General features: G+C 34.2%; 1 protein-coding gene across 5 annotated transcripts in view; it reads right to left on the reverse strand.

Annotated features, from left to right (window-relative positions):
• Positions 1-1,069: 1,069 nt before the first annotated feature.
• The window catches only part of LOC133197133 (kin of IRRE-like protein 1), a 32,712-nt gene continuing 7,713 nt past the window's right edge, over positions 1,070-26,068 (reverse strand). Inside the window, exons 2-15 of one of the 5 annotated variants that reach the window (XM_061332991.1) lie at positions 22,582-22,723; positions 11,478-11,556; positions 8,482-8,691; positions 7,155-7,280; positions 6,520-6,634; positions 6,152-6,351; positions 5,902-6,010; positions 4,971-5,122; positions 3,730-3,990; positions 2,594-2,890; positions 2,098-2,208; positions 1,639-1,805; positions 1,384-1,514; positions 1,070-1,232 (exon numbers count right to left, since the gene is read on the reverse strand). In XM_061332991.1, coding sequence (XP_061188975.1) covers positions 1,085-1,232; positions 1,384-1,514; positions 1,639-1,805; positions 2,098-2,208; positions 2,594-2,890; positions 3,730-3,990; positions 4,971-5,122; positions 5,902-6,010; positions 6,152-6,351; positions 6,520-6,634; positions 7,155-7,280; positions 8,482-8,691; positions 11,478-11,535 — 2,085 coding nt within the window. In that variant the 5' untranslated portion in view covers positions 11,536-11,556; positions 22,582-22,723 and the 3' untranslated portion in view covers positions 1,070-1,084. Of the gene's footprint in view, positions 1,233-1,383; positions 1,515-1,638; positions 1,806-2,097; positions 2,209-2,593; positions 2,891-3,729; positions 3,991-4,970; positions 5,123-5,901; positions 6,011-6,151; positions 6,352-6,519; positions 6,635-7,154; positions 7,281-8,481; positions 8,692-11,477; positions 11,557-12,705; positions 12,727-16,313; positions 16,419-22,581; positions 22,906-26,068 lie in introns of those variants that run through there. The other 4 variants (XM_061332990.1, XM_061332992.1, XM_061332994.1 and 1 more) reach the window with 4 other exon arrangements.

Below are 26,068 nucleotides of genomic sequence, written 5' to 3' on the forward strand. Positions count from 1 at the left end.
CTATAGTGGTAATATCTGCATAGATCGAGTCCTAGCAGTGAAAAGCCAAGCATACAGGAACACAGACAACTCCTGTATATAAGTCTATGATTTCCGCAGTGTCTGATGAAAGCAGATAAAATGTTCAGAGAATGTACAATATTATAACTCGGAGAATAACTTCCATGTTGTTTCCAGATGACGAAATGAAGGTGGGGGTGATGAAAAATATAAATATGTGCAAGCTACAAAAGGATACTACAGCACTGTAGAAATATCTGGAATGTTTAACAAGGTCTACAACTATAATTTATCGTGTGTAGTTTTACAGCATTTCTTACTGTGCTGGTACTTGGTAGATTAAGAGATCAAAATACAATGGGCCACAGAAACCAGAATTTTCCTCCAAGATCTGTTGAAATGTATCAAATGATTACATATGTACTTCAATCAAGACGAAATTGCTCAGCAGATTTTGTGCTGTCTGACGTCTTCGAATTGTACAGGACCAGTAAGACAAATAAAAAAAAATTTCAGTTAAACAGATAAACATATAAATCAGCACTACATTACTTCCGTGGGGGAAATAAAATCATTTGACACACAACCAGAATCATCAAACTTCTCATGACCTGAACCAGTCAGCTCTCTGTCTGCCCTAGAGTTTGTGTGATGTTGTCAGCGACTGCATTTTAAATGCACTGCATTGTCAGTCATAGCATCACAAAATCGTAGCATCTCGAGTATTCTCAACACACATCAAAATTGCACTATTAACCAAGTCCTTCGTCTTCTTCATCCATAAGCAACCATTAGCATGGAATTCAGTCTGCTTATTTGGAGAATATTTCAACGACTAACAACACCATACATTGAAAATGTGAAAAAAAAATTTCAAACAGGTATACCTGTACACTCATTCATTTCACAAATATAAAACAGAAGTCTATCTTTTCTCCTTGGTATAAATGGAAAAGCAGATGAAGGAATTGCATTGTTTGTCTTCAGCCTGGTGGCCCAATTTAAATATGGTAGATGAATTGTGATTCCATTGCGTGCGTGGTGCACAGCCTGTAAATGTCACTTGATATTTTGTTTGTCTATCTCAGACATTTGTGGCTAGTTGTGTGGTAGACAGATTAGCAGGTGGTAGTCTGTATGGATCACTACTGTAGTCCGGTTTCATAAAGTCCGTCCGAGATCCACTTCTGAATGTGCTGGTCCCGTAGTTATTAGAATTGTAACCATTCACACTGAAGACGAAAAACATATATTCTTATTAGTGACATTAAATATTGCATTCAGTACAACAGAAAAATAGAACTTAAGGTTTATTTTAAAATAAAAAATGAAAAATTCGCAGGCATCATTTTTTCAAAATCTCAAGTAAAAACCTGCACTCACTTCTCGACAGGAAAAGATTCATCACTCCTATGGGTGTAGTCACTAAACAGATGGCCATTGTGATTTTCATAGCCATTAATTATCTGGTCTGATTTTAATGTTCCATATCCACTGGAATTTATTCTAGGATCCTGCAAGTGCATAAAAAAAATTATATTCGAGCACACAACATACAATGGTACTCTTTAATTTTTTAGTAAGAGTTATCTTTCTTTGTCCTATTTTCAATCTTGGTTTAAAACAAAATTTACTTACATTATAAACATTATTTATGTTGTTGATATCATCATAATCTGTCGGACAATGATAATTCAGATTTTGCCGCCATTCATCCATCAATGTGGATTTTGTGAAATCTGAGGGGGAATCAGATTTTTCTCGTTTTTTAAATTCTGTGTGGCTGTCTGTCTCTGCATAAGATTCTGGAAGAGTTGAAATTTGGTTATCTTGAGATTTATAAATAGAAACATTATCAATTAAATAACATTGATCTTTACAACAAGTACAGATCATTTGACAGAAAGTTAACAACTCTGCACAAATGGATTATGTTTCTTGGATGAGTTTGATGTATACATGTTTATCTTTCATTTTAACACCTTCCATAATGACACCTTTGTTTTCAGCCAAAATTTACAATAACAAATTTCTCGTAAATTACAGTAAGATTAAAGAAGTCTTCCATTTCTGCTGCAATAAGAGATGTGTTTATACCATTGTCGGAAGATTTGCATCTGTGATACAGAATGCAGACCCCGGCGATAAATAGCAGAACGGCCACACCACCACAAACAGCTCCTATGATGTAACTCAAATGTAAACTCTCTGAAAAAAAAAAAGAATCATTTATTTTAATTGAGAGCTGGAAATCCCTACCATTTAACAATTCTTGTGTTCTATTTGTAAATGCAGCTATCAATTCCTGCACTATCCCCTCTTTTTTTTGCCATCAAATGTATTTTCTAAAATGTGTTAAATCTTCATAGCTTAATAACTTATAATTTTGCATGTATTTTTAAACAAACTAGAGTAAATGGACAATACTACTCCTATAGTTTTTCTCTCCCAAAATTAAATACAATTGCTCGTATTTATAGGACAATTAATGAATAGCATGTAAGAGCACATAAAGATTAGAAAAACAAGAAATAAGTTTATATTTTGAACAAGAACATCCTACAAGCATTTATGGAAAATCAGAATAACCAACCTGTCTCAGCTAATGTGATTTTCATAGTATCATTTCCATAACCATTAAAAGCAGTACATATGTAGTCCCCAAAGTCACTGGGGGTCAGGTGAGTAATGTGGAGGATATTTTCCACCCCGTCTGCCATCTGTGTCTGTGTGACAGAGTACCTGCCGGATTGAGCGTAGTCAATTATTTTATCTCCCCTGATCCACAGGATCTGATCTGGGTAAGGGACTGAGCGGACCAAACAGGACACTTTTCCATCCAGGTCTGGTTCCGCATACTGTGTGGATTTACTCTTGATTTCAGGTGGACCTGCAATATTTTCATATATTAACATCCACTGAAAATTTTCTCCTTAATTTTTTAAATGAAAACAATGTTATCAATTCATTAATGACCAAACTGGTTTGAACCAGTTTTTAAAGCCATCTGTTTGATTAAAAGATTTCTTAAGAAGTGGGCTCTTCCATCAATGTATGGACCAACATTACACACCTAGTAGTTAACGTACAGTAACACAATTTATACAGGTAATTTTAACAGATACAGGAATAAATATAAATAATAAAATGTCTTTTTTCCTTTGTTACTGCGATTAACAGTTGCAACCATTGCAGAAACAAATCTACTTATCAATCCTTGTAAATGGGTTATGTATTTTTTTCTGCAATGTTGCAACCATTATTCCTGCATTAACAAAGAAAGAAAGCATTTTATTGATTAAGTAACATGAAAAATTTAATTCAATTAACTTTTGAAATAATAAGCTCTCTTATAAAACACCTCTGACATTTTCCAAATTGAATCAATTAAATAATTATGGTATTGAAAAATAACTCTATAAAATGCCTCTTTTTGTTATCTGATTTTGTGCTTTTATAATCTAATTAACGTATTAGTAGCATTCTTTCCCATTTTATTTACCGGTTGTTATGAACACTTCCAACATAAAACCGTCTAAAATTGTTGCAAATGATGTTTGTTTTTGTTTTGTTTTTTTTAATGTTCAAGCTTAATTGACTTATTGTTCACCTGAGATGGCATAGGATATTTCTGTGTATTTCATTTTACAGGGTTAAAAAGCAAATATTTAGTCTCCTGGTGAGCAGGGGGGAAATCAATCAATATCTACCATTAAGAAAAAGAACTACCTTTGAGCAGAAGATAAACATCTATTTTCTTGGTACTGAAAGCTCCATAGAGGGCGCTGGCCTCACAGATATACATGCCAAGGTCTTCCTCCCCGATGTTAGATACAGTTAAGGTCGTGGTTTCACTAAGGGGGATTTGGCTGTCTGACCTTCGCCATCGGATCTCAGGCTGGGGGTTACCGGTGGCATTACAGGTCAAGGTCACTGACTTTTTAAGATCTACAGGAATGTACTGGTTGACCCCAATAAATTTTGGTTCATCTGAGGAGAGAGAGAATACATGTAATAATTTCAGAAAAAGAAAAGGATCTTGCATTAATGCACTGTTTTATAGTTCTTTTACAATGCTGACTTAACTGCATGTTACTTTCATTATTAGGAGTGACAAAAATGAATTACAGAACAGGTTCTTGGCATTAAAGATCCAGTTGTTTGCTTGAAGTCTTTAAAATTTATTGCAAGTGCCATAAAATGTTAACAATCATTACTATCCAAATGCAACATTTCCAGGCTTTTATGGTCCTGTCAACTGGTTGGTGGCTATGCACCAATCCTTATCTCTTATCAGTTTTAATTAGTATTTTGTATGCATCATTTCAGTAACAACAAAAAGAACTAAAGAGAGGAAGTAAGGTCCAATTTTAGGGCCCTGTAATTGCCTGGTGTACATAAACGACAACATCAACAGCGGTAGGCCCTGACAGAATAATTGTGTGAAGTCAATCATGAGGGTTCCTGGTCATTGTGTGGAGGAACAAATCTGTTATTACGCTGCACCTGAACACTGGAACAATCTTCTGACAGATCAAAATAGAAAAACTCTGATATAGGATTCATAAAATATTTCAGATAATCAGTTATCGATGCAAATAGAGCATGCTTGAATGATGGTTTTGTTCCCAGTTCAGTTGCAGTCAATACCATCAGAATTACCCTGGTTTATAAGTTTTCAAGAAACTTGTCTTAGATGACCATCTGATGCGAGTCACTTATCATTTCTGGCAGAGACTGAGGAAACAAATTTTGTTCTCAGAAAATGAGATGGCAAGATTTCAATTAACTGCAGTAGCAAATCAACAGTCAGGTAAAAAGTATAGAGTGTTGTATTACATACATAACCTTCATAAATAGGCAAATAAAACTGTCTGAGGAATCCTGGGGTATGAATATTGTGACTGATTTAATCTGCAGCATGAAAGAGGAGCATTAACCTTTGACCTGAGTGGAAGTGGCAGACTTACAAAGTATATCCAGCTTCATCTTTGCTGTACTACTGCCAATGGAGTTGGTGGCCTCACATGAGATGGTGCTTTGATGGTACTCGCTGGATATATGTGGTATATCTAGGTTACGCCTGGTCTGTCCTCTGATCAGTCGACCATCTCTCATCCACCTACAGTTACACATACAGTTAAACATTGTGACTTTCGACTTTGAGGTATTTTAAAGTAACTACTACAGTAAAACTTGGTTATAAAGAACTCACTTATAAGGAACTCTCTGTTATAAGGGACTTTCTTATGAATCCTGTGGAAGACATTCCACTCTGTTCTTTATACAGATATAAGGAATCCTGGGGCCCATTTTACAAAAGAACTTAGGACTAAGACCAAAATTTGCTTCTGCTTATAATTTTTTATTTTACATTAATTTGAAAATGATTTTATTATTTTTAAAAAGAACTCAGGAAGATATTTTCATGCTAGCAATTTCAAACAGAATAATTAATTTTGAAAAATTTTACAATCAACTAAAGTTTTCGGTCTTTGTTCTTCTGTAAAACGGCCCCCTGGTTATTAAGGAAGCAAATTAAGGGTCCATGTGACTTCCTTACAACTGAGTTTACAGTACACGTATCAGTGAAAAATTTACTGCTTCATAAATTAACTACCATGCAATCAACGAAATGATACTGAAATTTTAGCATTATCATATTTTTTCTGAAATTATATTAGAGGCACTGCCAGCAAAATAATGGGCAAATTTTCCTAACAGAAATTGGTGTCCTTGTCTGAATTTTAACAACAAAGGGTTCACTCAATAAGAGAATGTCGGGACATAAGTTTGAAATAAAAAAGGGGTGTCATTAATATTTGTATAAACATTTCAATTTGCCTGGCCAGTCTCTTCTTTCAATGAGGATTAGAATTTGGAAAAAGAGTTCTTCAGTACCTCCACTGGACCTCTCTTGGGTTGGCATCACCATCACATGAGAATCGAACGTAGTCATTCTCTTTAAGAGGACGGGTTACATTATGGCTGATGTTAATTTTTGGTTTATCTGCAAATACAAGAAAACTCTTTATATTCTTCAGAAACATGATGAAGAATATGTGACAAAAAAAGTCTCCAAAGTGGAAGAAAACATTTTTGGAATACTGGAAATCACTATAGATACATTATTTTTATGACTTGGTCTTACATTGCACATTCAATGTCACAGACGAGATGAGGGGCTGCCGTAAAGCCTCATTTTTGGCATGACACTCAATTTTCTTCTCGTGATCCTCATTAGTTGCCTTTAGGGTCACAATACCGATGACATCAGTGACCTTCGTCACCTTGTTAGGTGTACCAATAGTGTAGGTATTATTAGTGATCCTTCCTGAACCTTCTTTGTACCTAAAATAGGTCAGTATAAACTTAACAAATATAATGGCCTCAAAAGCAGGCTTTCCAAAGTCTCTTGAACAGATACATCTTCCTTCCCATGGAGGACCATGTAGTTTTGTAAAAAAATAAATTAAAAATTGAATTCACTTGAATTATATACTGAGTATCAGAACTCACCATAGCACCTGAGGGGCAGGTTTTCCTCCATTTGCCCTACAGGTGATGTTGGTGGGTACCCCAAGCTCCAGAGGAATGACAGGACCCCCATCTATTACGGGCTGGTCAGGAGGGGCTGTACAAAGCAAAAATTATAACATTCTTCAATTCCTTCAATACATGTACTATGAACACTATGAAATGTTATTTTGCCAGTTAAGTAAATTAAACAGGTATCCCAACTTTTTAAATGATTAATGTATCTTTTTTAACAAAAACTCTTTCTACAAGATGAAACTTCACCAACTGCTTCAAGAAAGCACAAAGTTTAGGTAACTTTCTTCTTATAGATAGTTCTTGTTGTTTATATATAACATCTCCAATGGTTTGTGGTTGCATGGATATGAATTTTTTTATACAAGTTGGATAAAAAATCATATCCAACCACAAACTATAGGAGATTCTTTTTATCACGTTTCACTCACAGCTATTTCATGTTTTATATAATTATTAAATCCACAATATTTGACTTGATCAAATTCAAGCAAAAACCATTGTGACATCACAACCATGGAGTCGACATGAAAATAATTAATATACTATGAGCTATATCCACTGTATAAAGGAGTGCACATGTGATAAAACATTATACTTACCTAAGACAGTAACTGTGACCTCATCACTTAGCAACACTCTAGGGTCATCATCAGTAGGGGTCACCTGACAGTTGTATTTCCCATCATCCTCTAGCTGAACATCAGTGATCTCCAAAGTAAACTCCTCTGTAAACAAGATACTGTGTTTTTCACTCACAATGCCTCAAGAGTACATTACAAATAAAAAAAACCCAACCCTTCATCAAGTTTTAGTATCCACCTTTCAAACAACAAGGGCAATGTATTCAACTCTGTTTAATGAATTTGAAAGGGAAAAAAAGTCTGTATAGAGTACAAAAGATCTTGGGTATCCGGAACATAGAGATTTTGAAAAACCATGGATATGAGTAAAAGTCCTAACCACTTTCTTAAAATGAATTTTAACCTCAATATCTTGAATCCTGGGATATTTCAAAGCTTTTTTTTTCTCTGGGACCCATCGAATTTGAGATACATGTTCTAATTAAGATTTGACGTATTGTGAATATTACTAATTGTTCTTAATTGCACGAGTGATGTACAAACCACCAATACAGTAACAATCTGTGATTATGTATATAATTCTCTACGTAGTTAATATGAACCTGCATCTTTTGATATCATTTTGATGATCTAACCCAATATGACATACACAAGCACCCCTCCCTCTTCGATGACAGCATTTCTATTTATTCCATGTACCTATAAGAATGGTATTTTGGGTGCTGTGATGGTAATTCCAGCCCAGCAAGAACTGTCATAGCTAATCAAGAACCCTAGATAGGTGACAACAGTACTGTATCATCCATCATGTACATCCATAGTGAAAGCTCTGGCAGAGCATGTGGAGCTTCCCATCATGCAGGTGTAGGGAATTACTGAGGCATTCTGGGTACTGAATGACTCAGTCAAAGTCAATCAACAAAACAAAGCATCATCACAATTTGTTGTTTTAGGAGATAAAAAAAAATCCAGCATACCTTGGTAAACTGTATAGATAAGTTTATAGTACAAAAAGAAATATTAAAAAAAAACACCTAAGTGACACTAATTTCCAGCAGGGCAAAAATTCCAGCTGCCACTAATTTTTTCCCTAATTTCCCTATAATCAGGAATGATTGTCCGATTCTATATGTGTAGCAGTGAAAACAACTTATAAATGAAGTACACAAACACAATGATTTAACTAAGGACTTTCAACTCGAGAGATTCTACAAAGACAATGCTTATTGTGATGAAGAACATCTTGCCAGGACTAGCATTCATCCAGGACTGATTTCAAAATGGGAACTTTACTATAGAATGTGTAGTGCAATAATAAACAGTCTAGGAGTGACTTGATACCTACCAATGACATCATTGTTAACCGTTGATGTTCCTCCCACCATCCTGTAGCGGGGGTATGGGGGAAGGTCCCGATTGTTTCCCATTCCAAATCCATTTTGAGTCCACTGAACAATCCCCGAGCGATTCTTGACCACACACTTAAGCTGGATTTTCATCCCAATTCTCGCCTTCTGACTGACTGGACCCTCCACAAGTTCTTGGCCTCCAAATACTGGTAAAATGGATTAACAAAGCAGTCTAGTAGGATATGTCAGGATTTTTTTTTTGAAGTTTTTGAGTTACTTAAAATGAAAGGCATGCTTTAGTAATATTCAATCCCTAAAAAGAAATTGCTTCTGTTAGAAAAATATAAACAGCTTATTTCTTTCATTTTCAAAACAAAACTGTGACACTGGAGGAATGAAAATTACACCTATTACCTCCCCTTTCATCCAGTAGCATTCCATAATTCTGAGAACAGTGCCAAAATTTCAAGAATACCAATAAGCAGTTCTTCTTGAGTGACAATAATTATGTTGGCATATAATTTGCTAATTAAAAAATATACTTCATATAAGATGTTGACATTGTAGAAACATGGGAGGAAAACATGAAAAAAGCATCAAATGAAAAGCAACAGTATGCTTTGAATTTTCAGAGAAAATAAAACTGCTTGCTCTTAATCAAAACTTACATATTTTGTTTCATATTTCGCAATAAATATGACAAAGTAATCATACATATGGTGCACTTTTAATTACCCCAACTCCACAGAAAAGTTAGTTTTTTGACCTTTCTTAAAGAAGCTTGGCTTCATCAAACCATCACATTTGTAGAGTTTTCGCTGCTCATTTTACCAATTTGTTTTTTATTACCACAACATGCATCTGCAGTCCTCAAACACATGTTGCAGACACAAAGATTCGGTGTTAAATCTGTAGAAATGATGTGTTCTGTGGCTGTGTTTTACATCAGAATCCAATACCCCAGACAAGGGTCAGTGAGAATAACAGTGCCATAGACCTAGGATTTACGAGGTGATACAGAGAGCTATTGCCTTGAGGAACTAGTCTGCAAAAGAAGCACTCAGACTCCAAAACAAAAGACTCAGTTCCTGGCAGTGTGGAGATCAGGGCTTTCCCAGATATTGCTAATTACCCAAAGCAAGTGTCAGTCTATGGCTGAAAAAACTTTACATGCCTAATTAACAACATGCTTTGATAAAAATATTGAAACTATAAAAATATCACATACCATATTGTCTAAATGGCACTTTGTAATCAATGAATGTGTACTAAAATTGCTACAAGTCCATGCATTTTTCATCTAGAAATTATGCTAAATCTAGGACATTTATATATTTATAAAATTATCAAATATTAAGAGATTTGGATTTTTCTTAAACATTCTTTTTGGTTTAAGGACCCTCTCTACACTAAACGAAAATGTTTTTTGGACATTGAGAAAATTATATTGTATAAAGGTGTATATATTGAGCTTATTTATATCGTTTTCAACATTGGGTGCCTGGCTTTTACCCCCAGGAGAAATGTTCAAAGTCAACAAAGTTTTGCTGAACAGAAATCACTGTTGTTTACCTAAGTTGGGAAAAAGCATGCAGATGAGGTGTTCAATTAATTTATCATGGCCTATCAAAATGTTAAGAATGCTTGAATTGATTAGAAATTGATTGATAAACTGTAGATTTAAATCTATTTCATTTTAGATCTAAGGGCAGATTACTCTAACTTCATAAAAATACCACAGAATCAGAACTCTCTAGTATGCAGTGTATAGAGGGTTCTTAACTGTGATATCAAAAATCACTAATGAGGATCTGATTAGATGAAAATGATGATTTTTTTCCCTCCAATTTTCATTGAATGAGTTCCCAACAAGGACAAATTGCATATTTTGAAGAGTACCAAGGAACAAAAGAACAGAAGGTTTGACTATTCGCTATGACCTTGGTATCAATAGTACAATTAATGGACAATAAAAACTATAACTTTTGCAAGGTAACAAATCTGCTATGATGAGATTTTACCGATACAGATCATTGACTTTTACTAAATACAAAACAAATTGTACAATTGTATTTTGGTTTTTACATCATAAACAACTGCATTGCTGACTTTTAGTTTTTACCTCTCCATCAGACTAATGAGATAACACCTGCTGTGTTGTAATTACAATTATCTAGCTTATTCTATGGTTCTCTGCCAATGGCAATGACTTAAAGGTGTTTAATTACAGGGAAAAAATGGATGATGCAACTTTCCCCATCAAATCTAATATAAATAGCATATTATTTAGTTATTGTGATGTACATAATGTATTATGTGTCACTTAGAGTTCTTAGACACACTCAAACAGAATATAAAATCTTCAAAACCATCAAAGATTCGCAATCAGAATTTACTCAAAAAAGTACCCAAAAAGTAGAGCCCTGTTTACTATGAAATACATTAGCGCTCTTCAAAATTTGTAAAACTTCAAGTTGGCTAATGAAATTTTGAGTAAGCTCAATTAGTCGAATTGGAGTGTAAATGATGAAGTGTAGGCAGGGAACCAGTTACATCACAGCGAGGGCCTAATCACCATCAGAGAGCCCGTTTCTGGTTTGTCTGGGAAATTCTGGGGGATCACTCATATCACAAAACATGTACCAAGTAACATTTCAAATTCAAATTACTGCTGTCACATCTTCTTATGTCACAGTCATTCATATGGGTTCTTTAAAGAGGCACAGAAGATCAAAAGATTTTTTTGAAGGGGGGGGGGGATGTTTTCTGATAAATGCTAATTTGTTAGCACTTTATAATCAAGTATTCAGTATTACAATCTTCAATTTTATGTCTGTAAACTAAATTTAATATGAAATTAATATAGCCTTTTCATGAGCATCAACACACTAGGTTCTGCATATACTGCTGAATTTTTTAAGAGGAAATACATGTATACTAAATTCCTTTTGAGGTGAACATGTAGCTTACAAGTTTTATGTGTATGTATTACCTTTGTGAATCAGGAAAACTGTGATAAAACTGTGGATGTATGGTGTGATGCTAGCCATCGTGTCAAAGTGTCAGGGGTTCTGAAAAATACCAATATAAAGTCATTTTAGTCATTTATATTGCATTCTGCAAATTTTTTACAAGAACAAATATAAACGTTGTTTAAAAAACTTCAACAAAGACCAATTAATTTATTATTGTTTTAAGTAAAGTAATCCCAGGTTGTTTTTTTTTTCAGGAACAATCATTCCGTACCAAATCTGAATAGTAAAAATTCTCTGTAGAAAAAAAAGAGCATCAGAGACAGTACTTATGAAGAAGATCAGAGCACCTGCTTCATAAAACTATCTCCTATGTAATCTTTAGAGATATCAACAACATTGAAGATAGGAGCTGGCACATGGCCCCAGCATATCAAGAGTGCAGAGATGCTTTGGAAAAAATTCACTTAATCAAAGTGTTAATCGGAAATTGAAAAGAAATCTTTTAGTCACAGAATCTTTTAATCAAATTCAACATATATCCTCTCAAAAAAGTATTTCTTTGATAAAAAATATGCACCATCATCCTTTTTTTTAATGTTACGAATACACAAACTGACAATGCAGCAATGGGAGCCTTCACATGTCAATTAAAATGCATTATCCCTGAAAGAATGCTGCAACATTTCAAAGAATCCCACATGCACAATTTCTGACATCTTTGCACTGTTCAAATATATATTGCATTCAGATAATTGCACAATATTTTGCTCAATATTTGAGAATTTGATTTACTATAGTATTTTCATTCAAATCTAATATCCAAAATGTCAATTACCATAAAATGCTAAGCCTCTCAAAAAGATTTTCATGCAAGGTTCTTCATCTTTGCAACAGCACATACATATTCTTCCATTTGTTTACAGTGGCTTAATGTATTAACTTAAAGAAAGTTTATGGCAATTGTAATTGCTTATATAAACAAGATTATCAGATTTTCTGGAGAAAGCTGTTTTCAAAAGAGCTTTCTTGCACCAGATTTATCAGATGTTGCAGAAGAAGAACAACGCTGTTGATTATGAAGCTAATCCAACAGCCCAGTTTCTAATACATATAGATATACCGAGTATAAAAAAGGTATTTGTCTAGACGCATGGCACTCCATGCAAGAAATTGGCACTGATCCTTATGACTCTGATAGCCATCTTCTAACAGAATACTGCCACATGCAAAATTCGTGTCACCCACCCTCACTCCAGCAGTACCATTGTTTTTTACTCTTTGTGGCTGCATGATGAGCAGATTTGTTTTTCTGGCATCAAGATTTTTGCAGCCTCCACAAATGTGCAAGGCCAAGCATACTACAATGATAAGTCATCAAGAGATAGAATAATAAAAGCTCATGGCAACAGTGGAAATGAGTTTCTAGAATTGTGTTCACAATGATTACCTAGAACTTCAGGGCAAATGAAAACCACCACTCTCATACCTGTACCATTTACTGCTGGACAGTGCTGGTGCAGAGTGGAAGAGCAGGGGGATAACCTAGGAATTACAGGGGCCCATAGGTGTTATCCTTGTATATCATATGCCCAGACTACCGGGCTACATATATTAATTAAAAATCCTGTCTACTGGCTGCAGAAAGATTAAGAATCTTTAATTCCTTGTTTACTCAAATCCAAGAAAATATTTCCACAGAATGTGCTTTGTTGTATTCAGTGCAAAAGCTATAGAAACCTCAAGGTTAAGATTCTCATAAAAATTTTTATCTGAAACTGAGAAGGCCTAATACCCTCATCAAATACAATGTCAGAGACTCATTCTCTGTTTGAACTCTCCAGCACCAATATTATGATAAGTTCTGGGGGGTCAGATGTTGGTATACTACACTGTGACCATTTTTTCCCCTTTGGAAAAGCATATGGTTCTACTTCTGTTACACTTGTACCACTGGTAATTGGGGTGACCTTTAATCTAACAACAGGGAGAGAAGTTACTGGCTAACAGGGACACGCCCCTCTAGAATTCACAGAAAGTGTCTTTGAGGCAGAAATAAATATTCCCTTCAACTTCTCCAATAAAGAAAACAGCTAGTGTGTGAAGTGCTGCTATCAAAACCTTTTCAAAATGTTAAATATAGCAGTTTTCTGTTGTAATTAGCAAGCAGTGCAAATGATAAACAATTATTTAAAGATGTTAAAGTTAGAGAGGACTTTCAAGGTCTATATTTCTCAAAGAGAAGCATCAATAACTGCAACATAAAACTTAAAAAAACCAGAAGTCTCTGATGAGACTGTAGCTCTACTGGTCTGTTTGTATAACAAAAGAAAAGTAGCACTTGGATTTGAAACATTGCAACATGCAACAATAAATAGAATTATGTATCTTAATGTAGTCTACTTTTGTGACAAGTTATATTGAAATCAAATGAAAACTAGGAGTAGTAGCGTTTTGAAAGTATTTCACGGAAATTTCTATTTTTAGTAACCATGACAACACCATTCACCCAAATAAAAAAAAACAGAAATACATATTATGTATCGTAGTGTATTCTAACTGTGTGCCAAATTAGATTGAAATCAGACCAAAATTGTAGGAGGAGTAACGTTTAATGGGAATTTCACAAAAATTTCTATTTTAAGTAACCATGGTAACACTGTTCATCGAATTCAAAAACCAATGCAATAAATCATGTATCTTAGTATAGTCTTCTTGTATGCCTAATTATATTAGAAGCAGACTAAAACTGTAGCAGGAGTAGCGTTTTAAAGAAATTTCACAGAAATTTCTATTTTTAGTAACCATGGCAACACCGTCCATCGAAATCAAAAACCGATGCACTAAATTGTGTATCTTAGTGTAGTCTACTTGTGTGCCAAGTTATATTGAATCTGACTAAAACTGTAGGAGGAATAGCGTTTTAAAGGAATTTCACAGAAATTTCTATTTTTAGTAACCATGGCAACACCGTCCATCGAAATCAAAAACCGATGCACTAAATTATATATCTTAGTGTAGTCTACTTGTGTGCCAAGTTATATTGAAATCTGACCAAAACTGTAGGGGGAGTAGCGTTTTAAAGGAATTTCACAGAAATTTCTATTTTTAGTAACCATGGCAACACCGTCCATCGAAATCAAAAACCGATGCACTAAATTATGTATCTTAGTGTAGTCTACTTGTGTGCCAAGTTATACTGAAATCGGACCAAAACTGTAGGAGGAGTAGCGTTTTAAAGGAATTTCACAGAAATTTCTATTTTTAGTAACCATGGCAACACCGTCCATCGAAATCAAAAACCGATGCACTAAATTATGTATCTTAGTGTAGTCTACTTGTGTGCCAAGTTATACTGAAATCGGACCAAAACTGTAGGAGGAGTAGCGTTTTAAATGAATTTCACAGAAATTTCTATTTTTAGTAACCATGGCAACACCGTCCATCGAAATCAAAAACCGATGCACTAAATTATGTATCTTAGTGTAGTCTACTTGTGTGCCAATTTATACTGAAATCGGACCAAAACTGTAGGAGGAGTAGCGTTTTAAATGAATTTCACAGAAATTTCTATTTTTAGTAACCATGGCAACACCGTCCATCAAAATCAAAAACCGATGCACTAAATTATGTATCTTAGTGTAGTCTACTTGTGTGCCAAGTTATATTGAAATCGGACCAAAACTGTAGGAGGAGTAGCGTTTTAAAGAAATTTCACAGAAATTTCTATTTTTAGTAACCATGGCAACACCGTCCATCGAAATCAAAAACCGATGCACTAAATTATGTATCTTAGTGTAGTCTACTTGTGTGCCAAGTTATATTGAAATCGGACCAAAACTGTAGGAGGAGTAGCGTTTTGAAAAATTGTTTACAGACAGACGGACAGACAGACAGACAGACAGACAGACAGACAGACAGACGGACGGACGACGGACACCTTACTATCGCATAAGCTCTTCTGGTCTCTGACCAGTAGAGCTAAAAACTGACAAAATGAAATATTAAAAATATACTTGTCATTCTATTTACATTCAATGAAGTCATGGCAGATATTTTTCCCCAAAATATCAAATGTCATGTTCATGTGTTATCAATATAATGAAACAAAACACCCTCAAAATAAATGTTACACAGAATTATATTCTTTTGGATTTAGAGGTCATAAGCTCTATTCACTTCATTTACAGCACCTGCATGAAATCAGCTAAAAACTTAGACAACTACACTTAAATGTTTTGCAAGAACTATTTTGCTTTATGGTACCACGAAGACAGAGAGCCTCGGAATGCCAAGAAAATAGTTTAACATCACTCCGTATTATCCAAAACTGCATGCTCCACATTAGAACAGCATGATTAGAATCGGTATGCATCCAGGATAAAAGAAATACACCTCAGATAAAAAGAAAATTCACCACAAACAACATCCACAGAACTTTTTGAGCAAAATTTGCAGTGTTGATATGCTGTGTTTTCTTGTATTGCAATATTATTCGCTCGAAAAAACAACCCACTATCCTTTAATATATTCTGCATCTCTAGCAATGTGGTACCTTGACAACCAAGAACCCCTTTATTAACAATCCATACAGCTTAAATGACATTACCACATCTATTGTCTCTATCTCTCCTCCAGACAGCCATTGAATTCAATTACAGAAACGGTTTTGTGATGAAATGAGGTACATATGTCCAGACTTGGAGCTCACCTGGAACCAGCTTCGGTATCATTATGCATCAAAAGGTTCCCAATCAGCAGGGTGTGAACACGAAATCTTCAGAGGTTACAGAACACATCAATTTTTCACTGTCAATGTGGCAGCTGACAACAATATGTATACTTTATCTACTTACAAGCATTTGAAATCAAGGACATCTGTGCATCCAATGATTCTGCATCTCTCCTTCTTGATAAATGACCTGCAGTCTATTTAGCACTATACCCTCTTTTCTTCAAGGTCTTGTAGTAGCTACGTGTAGAATTTGATACCTTTCCCAGTATTGACACACTTCAGCAAGCTCACACATGTAGTCTTATTATACACTAAGGAAGACTGTTTAGGGTCAAAAGCTGATAATCTTTTTGTGATCCCAATAATTTGATTACTGAATCAACTTGTTTGTATGAGTCTGCCCTAACCATCTAGGACAACATCTTCAGTTTTTATCAGATAACAGAAGATAAACACTAGCCTCACTGTTGTGAATTGGGTGAAGATACCTGCAAAAATTGACATCCAGCAAAACCAAGATTCAAATCCAATTTACTCGGACAAGCATCGGTGAGCCTGGATGTCAAAACAACCCTGGCTCAGCAGCCAGCCATTCCACCTATAGTGTTTCCAAACTGCAGGTACACAGGGAAAGCATGTTCCTCTTGCATGTTGAACACAGAAGAAAAGATGTCAGTGACGCAAATACAACCTCGAAAAATATCAATTCTCTCCACAGTAATGGGATATTGTAAGAAAACAAATAAGTACCCATTCATTACATGGGTCTTTTCAGAAAACATAATTTTCTTAATACTTTTCCATTATTTATCATCTTCATCTGTGAAAAACTTATGCCTGACCAGAGCATGAAAGTGGCACTGGTACATTAATAATATTAATGTGACAGAAAATGATAGAGAAATGCCAGAAAGGGCATGCTAAGATCATCCTCAAGTCATGGAATTTTGCAAACAATCAAACGGAACATATTACAGTTTTCTATCTCTATATACATCATCAACCACATAACCCCTGCTTGCTGCCAACTCAGAGGTGCTAATCCATCTCCCAGGAACAAAAAACCCCTGTGTTGTCTCTGGATGCTGCCAGTCAAATCATGTCACATCCGAGATCTATGACTGCAGTTCAAAGTGAACAAGTACATTACAGAAAAGTACATCTAGTAAATAAACATAAATCTAAAACTATTAAAATTTTTACGACAATTTACTGTAAATGATATTACAAAAAGGAACACAGTCACATGAAAAATATTACTTTAAATAAAAAATTGCTGTAAATATACTGCTAAGTTCATTCCAAAAAGAACCTCATTTAAAATTGCTCCAAGAATGATCTAGCTATTATAAAGAAGAGAGTTCCGAAAACAGTATAAATTACTTTTTTGCTCTTTGTACATAGACAGTGAAGGCATCATTTGGGTTAATCAAATCAAGCTTTGCAAATAATGTGAAGGAAAAAGTCTTTATCAACAAGATAACAAAGGAGAGAATGATTACATAACCAGGAAGAAGAAAGGAGCAATATTTTAATGATAAAATCATGATTTAAAAGTGCATGGGATTACATCAGGTTGCAAAAAAGCATTTTTTCAAGATGGAGAAGGGAAAGCAAACACAACTGGGAAACATTACACCTGTCTGATATTAGGACTAAAAATACAAGTAATAAACAGACTACATAAGAAAACAAAGTGCTTTCTTTCATAAACCACTGATTTTCTCCTATCAGTCAAACACCTGAGCAAAAGATAACGACCCTCCTCCAAAAAAAAGACCCCACAGGCCAAAGTGGTTGTAAATGAAGCCCAAATGATAATACACAAATTGTACCACCTCCGATAAGACAAGACAATGAAGAATACACTACGCGGTCAGAAAGAGTATTTATATACAAACAAGATAGACCTTGCTCAACTATATCAGGTTCTCCCAAGACAATGCTAGTCCATATGTTTCAGATTTTGGAAATTATATTGAACACAGCACCCTTTGTTATCAGGCATTCGGCAGGATATGTTTCAGGAGAAAATGAGTCAGTAGACTATATATTACCCATCGATGTGACTCCTCACCTGCAAAAAGCATGCAGGGAAACAGGTGCACTGATAATTTGACTCAACATGAGGAAAATTTGTTCAACATAAACATCTTTAAAAACAAAGCTTTTCCACACATCAGAATTCCCTGAAGATTAGGAGATTTGTGAAACTTGACAGTTATAGCACATCCTTTGGTATAAACTTATTTTTAACATCAGCTCTGATCCTTAAGATGTAATATAATATGAGGTTTTAGAGAAATTTATCCATTGAAATGAGGTGGCTTATTCTTTGGGGTGAAGAGGAAATAGATGGGGATCAGAGAGTTCAAAACCTGCTCATGTATATTATCAAATGTGACTTTAAACACACTTAATGCACTTATCAAGCTAATTTGCATAAATATCCTCAGCACCATCATAACAATCCCTTTCATCACTTGTTTACTTAATTAAAGTCAAAATAAGTAACTGATTTTATTATCTTAATTCGTTGGCACATGTAATCATGAGTTTAAAAGTTATTGCTCTGGAGGGTCCCAATTTAGACGGTAATTAAGATATTCTACCTAGCAAATGCTATTTTATCTGAGATTGCATATATATACTATATATCTCTGATAAATTTACAGGAAAAATCATGCCTAAACATTTTGGCAGAAAATGTCCCTTATCTTGCTTAAAAGTACTCTTGGAAGTAAGCTTGGATGCAGGTAATGAAGCGATTTAGCAAAAACAGAAGGAAGTTATAAAATATATTTGACAAAACTAATGTGATTTTTTTTTTCTTTTTTGGCTTATGCACTTTTAAAATTTCAACTTTTTAAAAATAAAAAAAATTACATTAAAAAAAAGTTAAATCATAAACTTAAGAATTGATTTCCCGATTAATATTATTCCCTTGTATTGCTTTTATTTAAAGGAGCCTGTTAAGATCACATAGTGGCCTGTACTCATGCACTTCTTTCAATAAATATACTTATATATAGTCTTAATGATGTCCCCTCTTTAGATATAATAAGGTCATTGTTCATTTTCGGAAGGAAATACATTATATTCAAACCAATTTACTTCTACTTAATTGATACATGAATCTGAGCAATGTTAATATCTCATGTTCACATGAGATGTGTCCCTGACCCCCCCATTGGGATACACAACTGGACATTTTATCAAGCTACCTGACCAACGCTTTATAAACCCTTCTCCATTACAGCTACCGGTAATTACTGACCAGCAATGCTGTGAATTCAAGATGTCAAAACATATCAGTCTTCTGAACCAATATCTGGTAAACCACAGGTGCAACATGTGCTAATCAAGATGGTCAATTCATTAACAGCAAGTAATACTTAGAGACTCACAAAATATTCCATGCCTGAGACAATTAAATGGAATAATTAATGGCCAATTGATAGGTGCATCAAACTAAAAGTGAATTCTTCATTATTAATTCTAATTAATTCTAATTAAATCTTTTCTGGTTGAATCTGTATTTATTACTATTTGTGTACTTCTCTCTCATTCATTTTCTGAATGAACTTTTCTTTGCCTTACACTTATGCTTGGGCAAAGAGTCAAGGAGATAACCCAGCCAAGGAAATAAGAATGCAAAAAATTCTTTAACAAAGTCAAATTAGTTTCAATAGCTAAAATAATGAGACATAGCTGATCACCACTTGAAACATTCATAGGGGATTTTCAGGAATATCTTGGCCTTTCCCCAAATGTCTACCTCATCATGAGTGTTCAATCACGAAAATATACCTCTGCTGTAGATCAGATATGGAATCTATAAACCATTTTTAATGATAGCAGGTCAATAAAGGGCCATTTCGGAAATAAATAAATTCTTACTTCTTTCACATTATTTGAAGAAAATTTACATGCGCTACAAAATTAATTATCCATCTCTTATATCTGTTTACAAGGAACTTTCAAAGCTGATTTGATAACATTTAACATACAAGATATGAATATTGAAAGATTTGCAAGATTTCCTGATTTAATGTTTTCATAAGAACCTGCTTAAAACCTGCTAAAAGTACATCGTCTGGACTGGGTCCCAAAAAAGTTTGACATATTCTATTCCCTGAATGGAAGCCATCAAAGATGTTCTGGAGATGTTCCTGATAATATTTTCTATCACTTTCAGTAAATATTTGGAGAAATCTGGGGACTTGCCAGAGATTTCTTACAAAAAAACTCAAACACAGAATTGGGTATTATTCAAGTGGGAGAGAAGGGGTTAAATTGGAAATAAAACAATAAATGTTACGGCATCAAATAAACTTCCGATAAGATTAAGGAGATTCAATGTTGATAATTCCCCACAAATTAGGTGTGATTTCTGAATTTATACTGACAGGAACACCTGCAGAGATGTCAGATCCTTTTGTTTTATTCCTGAAATCATGGCGATGTAACCAGAATTTATATTCGAACTGAAACACAAAGTTTGGTGGTGTCACCCAAACACAGCCAAAAATAACATAAAAAGATGTCTCTGAACTCTTTTTATCAGAAATCCTTCTTTAAGAGCTGCAAATCATGAATCTATCAGTTTATGTTTTCCTACATTCACATTTTTCTTTCTTTCAGTACATTTTTTTGAGTCATTATACAAATGAATCATTTACAAAATTGTGAACATAAATGATGGTGTATTAGTACAAGTTGATGACAAGTTCACAGCCTCTCTTCATAATTAACTGTGTCTGGACAGGGGGTCAGGACCTGAGTATGAATTAATTAATGTTCATTGACCCTCCCAAACTGACTGAGGTGTTTCTAACAGTTGTTACATCTTACCATCAGAGGCAGTGTCAAATGAAATCATGTCTGCTGTCATCTTTCATACTGAGTCAGATGGCAAATGAATCCCTTTTTTCTATAATTTTAATCACTTAGTACATTTATTACACATTATACCAGTAACAGAGACTGCCATATTCATAGTCATATAAAGTACTGTAGTATGACTTATATTCCTACTTACTTCTCAGATGAAAATCATTCTTTTCCAATATATTTAACACCTGAGTGAGATGAATTCATCCAAGTTGACTCCTTGTAAATTAATTTCACAGCATCTTAATGACACAGATTCTAGAATTCTTATAAAATTACATTGAAAGTACAGTTTGGTACATGTATAAAATGAAACAATAAACCAAAAAGATCCTGTATATTGGAGGAAAAACAATCCATTAGGTCAAATTGAAAGATTTCCTTTTTGCTTTTATCAGTGACACTATGTTTCCAATATGAAAAACAATCGAAGTGATGACTGCAATTTAGTTGCAAAAAGAGATCTGTTGAATTGATACCATCACTGTTGTATCAACCCCACAGGTGTATGAATTGGCAGCTAATACACATAGAAAATGGATCACTTTCAAGCTATTAAAACAATTTTTACATTAAATCAAAACAGCAGAAGATTTCCTGTTTGCAATATTTGTTATCATTAAGCTTGATCAATCAACTCCCCCCAGCAGATGCATGTGGTGCTAAAAAACATTCCCTTGTTGGCAAGTTTGGCAAAAAACTCGTGTGCTTCTTGTAAACAATCTAAATGGACAATCCAGGACAGTATGGAAAAGTAAGAAGACGGACCACTTATCCCAGTGTTCATCAGGGACATTAGACCAAAAATAGTTTATAAACCAATATTGAAGGCACATCAAATTACAGATTGCAGGAGATACCAAAGCACAGGATTACTGCAGAGTGAAATGGATGACAAATAGCCATTTGTTCTACATGCTGACTCTCGCTCTCTCATCACAAACTCATTGGTACGGCCATTAGGTGGACATAGCTGAAAAGCTGATGATAGCCTTGCTCCTAGGATGCCGGCCAAATTTCTGTCATGACTGTCAAAATGTTTGCTTATCTTGGAGGTCTTCACCTGACCGTTCTGTCTGGGATCCCCATACATGAAGTCATTACAAACTCTTGTGTACACATATATTGAAAAATAAGAATTTCAACCTCATGGTTCCATAAGAAATTTTTTCTTTAAAGTTACCACAAGTTTTTTTTCTTCTTCATGTTTAATAGATACAGAATTCCCAAAGTAGTTTATTTTGTGAACAAAAATACAATATACATGCATATACATCCAGCACTTGTGACTGGTAAAAACCAAGAAGGTATTTGTCAATTAAAGATCAACCAAGTCTAAACAATTTACAAAACGACCAAAGACAGATCTCTTGGTAACCTTCAAGTAAACAAATGAACAGAGAACCAAATGCCTAAAATTAAAAACACATCTTTTCAAATCCAGTAAAAATAACACATGTAAACCTCTTCTTACTAATGTAAAATAAAATGAGTACCTTTCAGCAACTCTCTTGGGGTTCTCTTCCACTGATAAATTTGAAAATTTTCTGTCCCTCTTGGCACTGTTTATCTGTTACCCCTCACATACTCGATTTCTCCTCCTTCCAGATCACCTTCAAAATCTCACTGCACTGATCTCTACAATTAGGTATGAGCACAAAATCTTTAATGACGTCCCTGATTAAAACATTCCAGCATTCGGGTCAGCAATAATGACTGTAGGTAATTCAATAACTAGGAGATGATAACAATGTATAACTACAGTATAGTGAGTAATACACAAAACTCTATGTACAAAAACTCGTGAGCTGAGGTGCCTTCCAAATCACTGTTGCCTCTGGCAACAGATACAGTGGCAAAGTTATCAGCCAATCAGCACCCTGCATTCAAAATATATGACCTGCTGTGAATTTTGGCATTTGACCTGCATCTCTCTGTATTTTTTCTGAGTGCACCATGTTTATTCTCTACTAGGGAGATGAAAAGGGAACAGCAGATATATAAACATCTGAAGTTTCACTGTAAAACACATGATATGCAGATACCACAGCATTTTTAAAACCTGTTCATTAAATAAACTTTCTTATCTTATGAGTTTTCTTATAATTTCAGTGTTTAGTGAATTCTTTGATCACTATCGGTAGTATCATATTTTTTGCATTGTAAAACTGTAGTTTCATCTTTTTTATCATATTTCAACTCTTCTCCCCATTTTCATTATCTAATATATCTGTGAATAAGTGGGGGGTTGTTAGGCCATGGAAAGATGTTTACATGGAATTGTAAACTTTGTTGTCAGATGGGAATATGACAGCACCCCAGGACATGACCAGATGTAGGGGCTGCCTTAAAGGAATATATCACTATTACCTCAACAAATCTATCATTTGGAGATCTTGTCTCTGCTTATTACTTGGGAAGAGGGAGGAATGAACCAGAATCCACTTTAACATCAATTTAATTATTTTCTCATTATAACCTTAAAAAAAAAAATCAACCAATCACTCGAGAAAGAGAATGTTGATTAAGCAGTGCGGTTTTCCCTTAGGCTTTACAAATTTTACTACATAACATCTATTGCATCAATGTGCCTAAAACAATGCATGTTCAATTAATTAAAAAATCAAAAGTAATGGTTGTTCATTACATATATGTACCACTGAACCCACAATAGTCTAGAACTGCTACATAACTAAACTCATGGTATATGCAACATTGGACTTTCAGCTTGTAAGTCAATGGTAAATGTTAAATCCAAGAGAAGTGTTGACAGAATGTGACAATTGCAGGTGTACAAACTGATAAAAATTATGTAAAACCTAACAAATTACTGTCCAATGGCATTAAAATTTCCTATAAATTTTTATCGAGGACTTATGATCTCACAAATTTGAGTTTGACAACATTGTGGCCATTATATAACTTTTATTTTCTTTTAACACAAATTAGATGATTCAATTTAATTAACTAATGAAAATAAAACATTTTTACAAGAAGGTAAATTAATTATCACTATCAAATTCTTCATCACTTTCAATCACCCAGTATTCTTCTGTAAAAATTCTTGAAGCCTTAATTGAAACAAAGCAATGAATAAGCAAATGCCATATATTTAAATACTTGTATCAGAAATTTTCACATCTGGAAAAAGAACATAAAACCTTTTGTCTTAATTAAGACCCTTGAAACAATTAGGGAACATCATGCTTAAAAATTCCCGGTAAACAAATTCATACTTTCACTTGTTGATGCAGTAAAGTGTTATATGCCCTTATTTAGGACTCTGTTAGGCTTTATCTGCTTTTGTAAACAATCTAGACACCTTCGCAGATCAATTTACCAAAGCTTTACTAAAGCAATCTAACAAATTGGCAAAAAATTACCAGGTTTGGGCTATATCGCAAAGACCATATTGATCATACACGTCATAGCAATGTATATGATTTCAGTAACGAAAATCGCCTCAATCCAAATACTATGTTCTCTCCATGGTATCTCAGCCTCCTTCAATTAAATCCTTCAGCTTGGCTTCCTCTTTACAACCTTAGACTCATTATAAGCTCTCTATAGTATTTCTTAACAGCTCATTTTCAGTTTAGCTATTTCTGTTTTGTTTTTTTTTCTCAATCTTTTCTAAATTTTGATATTACTATATACAATTTTTCCTCTTTCCTATATTTAGAGATTTTCGGGTTTAATTCCTTCACAGAAACAAAGAACCCTCTACTGGGAGATGATTAAGAAAAAAATATTTTTTTCTATGGCATAGAGATTTCTATTTAATGTCTTTAACTAAAACCATTAAGTTGATCTGGGGCCATAACATCAACTATTCCTGAGCACCAGAGGTGTTATGAGATCAGCAATTAAACACCATAATTCCTCCCACCAGAAAAATTAACATGGAACCATTAATTTCATTAAAGATCACTTGAAAATCTGAGAACTTGCAGGATTAATTCAAATCTGAGAAACTATTTCACCAACAAGTTTTAAAACACAAAATCAGATTTAGGAAACTGCAAAAGAACTTCAGAGTTGTCTCTCTTTGTATCCAATATAAATAAATTGGCACATTATCTCAAATCTCATCTTATGTGGATACCTAAGGGAACTTCACAGTCTTTGTGACTCATGAATGCAAGATAGGGCATTCCACCTACAAAAATATTTTTCTCAATCATAATACAATTTAATATACACTCTTTATTGATTTCACTAATCACATTAATTTACAATTGGGAAAACTTTGAATCTATTGTGGTTTTCTGTGAGTATATCTGACTTTCAACATTTCCAAGCAAGTGTACATTAATACAATTTATGATACTGTTGATTTTGACAGCCACTGTAAAGCTTTTCCCTGAATTTAACATTTTCAAATACAAATGTATGTAGTAGGAAAGGAGAAATGCATAAAGAAAATATATGGCTGGACTGGAATCAAACCCAGGACCCCTGCATTACTAATCAGGTGCTCTAACCACTGAGCTATCCAGGCTGATGTCCATGGTTCGTAAAGCCAGAACTTCTACAAATATAACATTTTCTTAACACTTTAGTTTCCTTCTGGTTAATATTTATACTTACATTTCTTTTCACAAAAAATCTAATAAAGGGAACTATGTGAATAATATTCAACTCTCTGATCATATCCCAATTAATTCATCCCCTTGTGTATCTGCTGTACCTAGATCCTTCAAAAATCAATTCAATTTTGTGTGTTTTCCAAATCTGACAAAAAAGCCATTTAGTCATTTTATCAAATAAATTGTACCTACTTTTCTGCCTTTCAATATGAATCACCAAACCAGCTGGAGAATTCATTTTTTTTTTTTTAACAAAGCCATTATATGAATTTTTCAATGCTGTGCTCTGCCGCTTTTGAATAAATTCAACATGGATGCCACGGTAACCAATTTTCTTACCTTGTGAATTTTTCTTGTAATCCTTATCTGATGTAGATCAATTCAGTGAATCCAT

The sequence above is a fragment of the Saccostrea echinata genome, unplaced genomic scaffold (assembly GCF_033153115.1).
Source record: "Saccostrea echinata isolate AGI-Se365-2 ecotype Australia unplaced genomic scaffold, CSIRO_AGI_Sech_v1 ptg000030l, whole genome shotgun sequence".
NCBI lineage: Eukaryota > Metazoa > Mollusca > Bivalvia > Ostreida > Ostreidae > Saccostrea > Saccostrea echinata.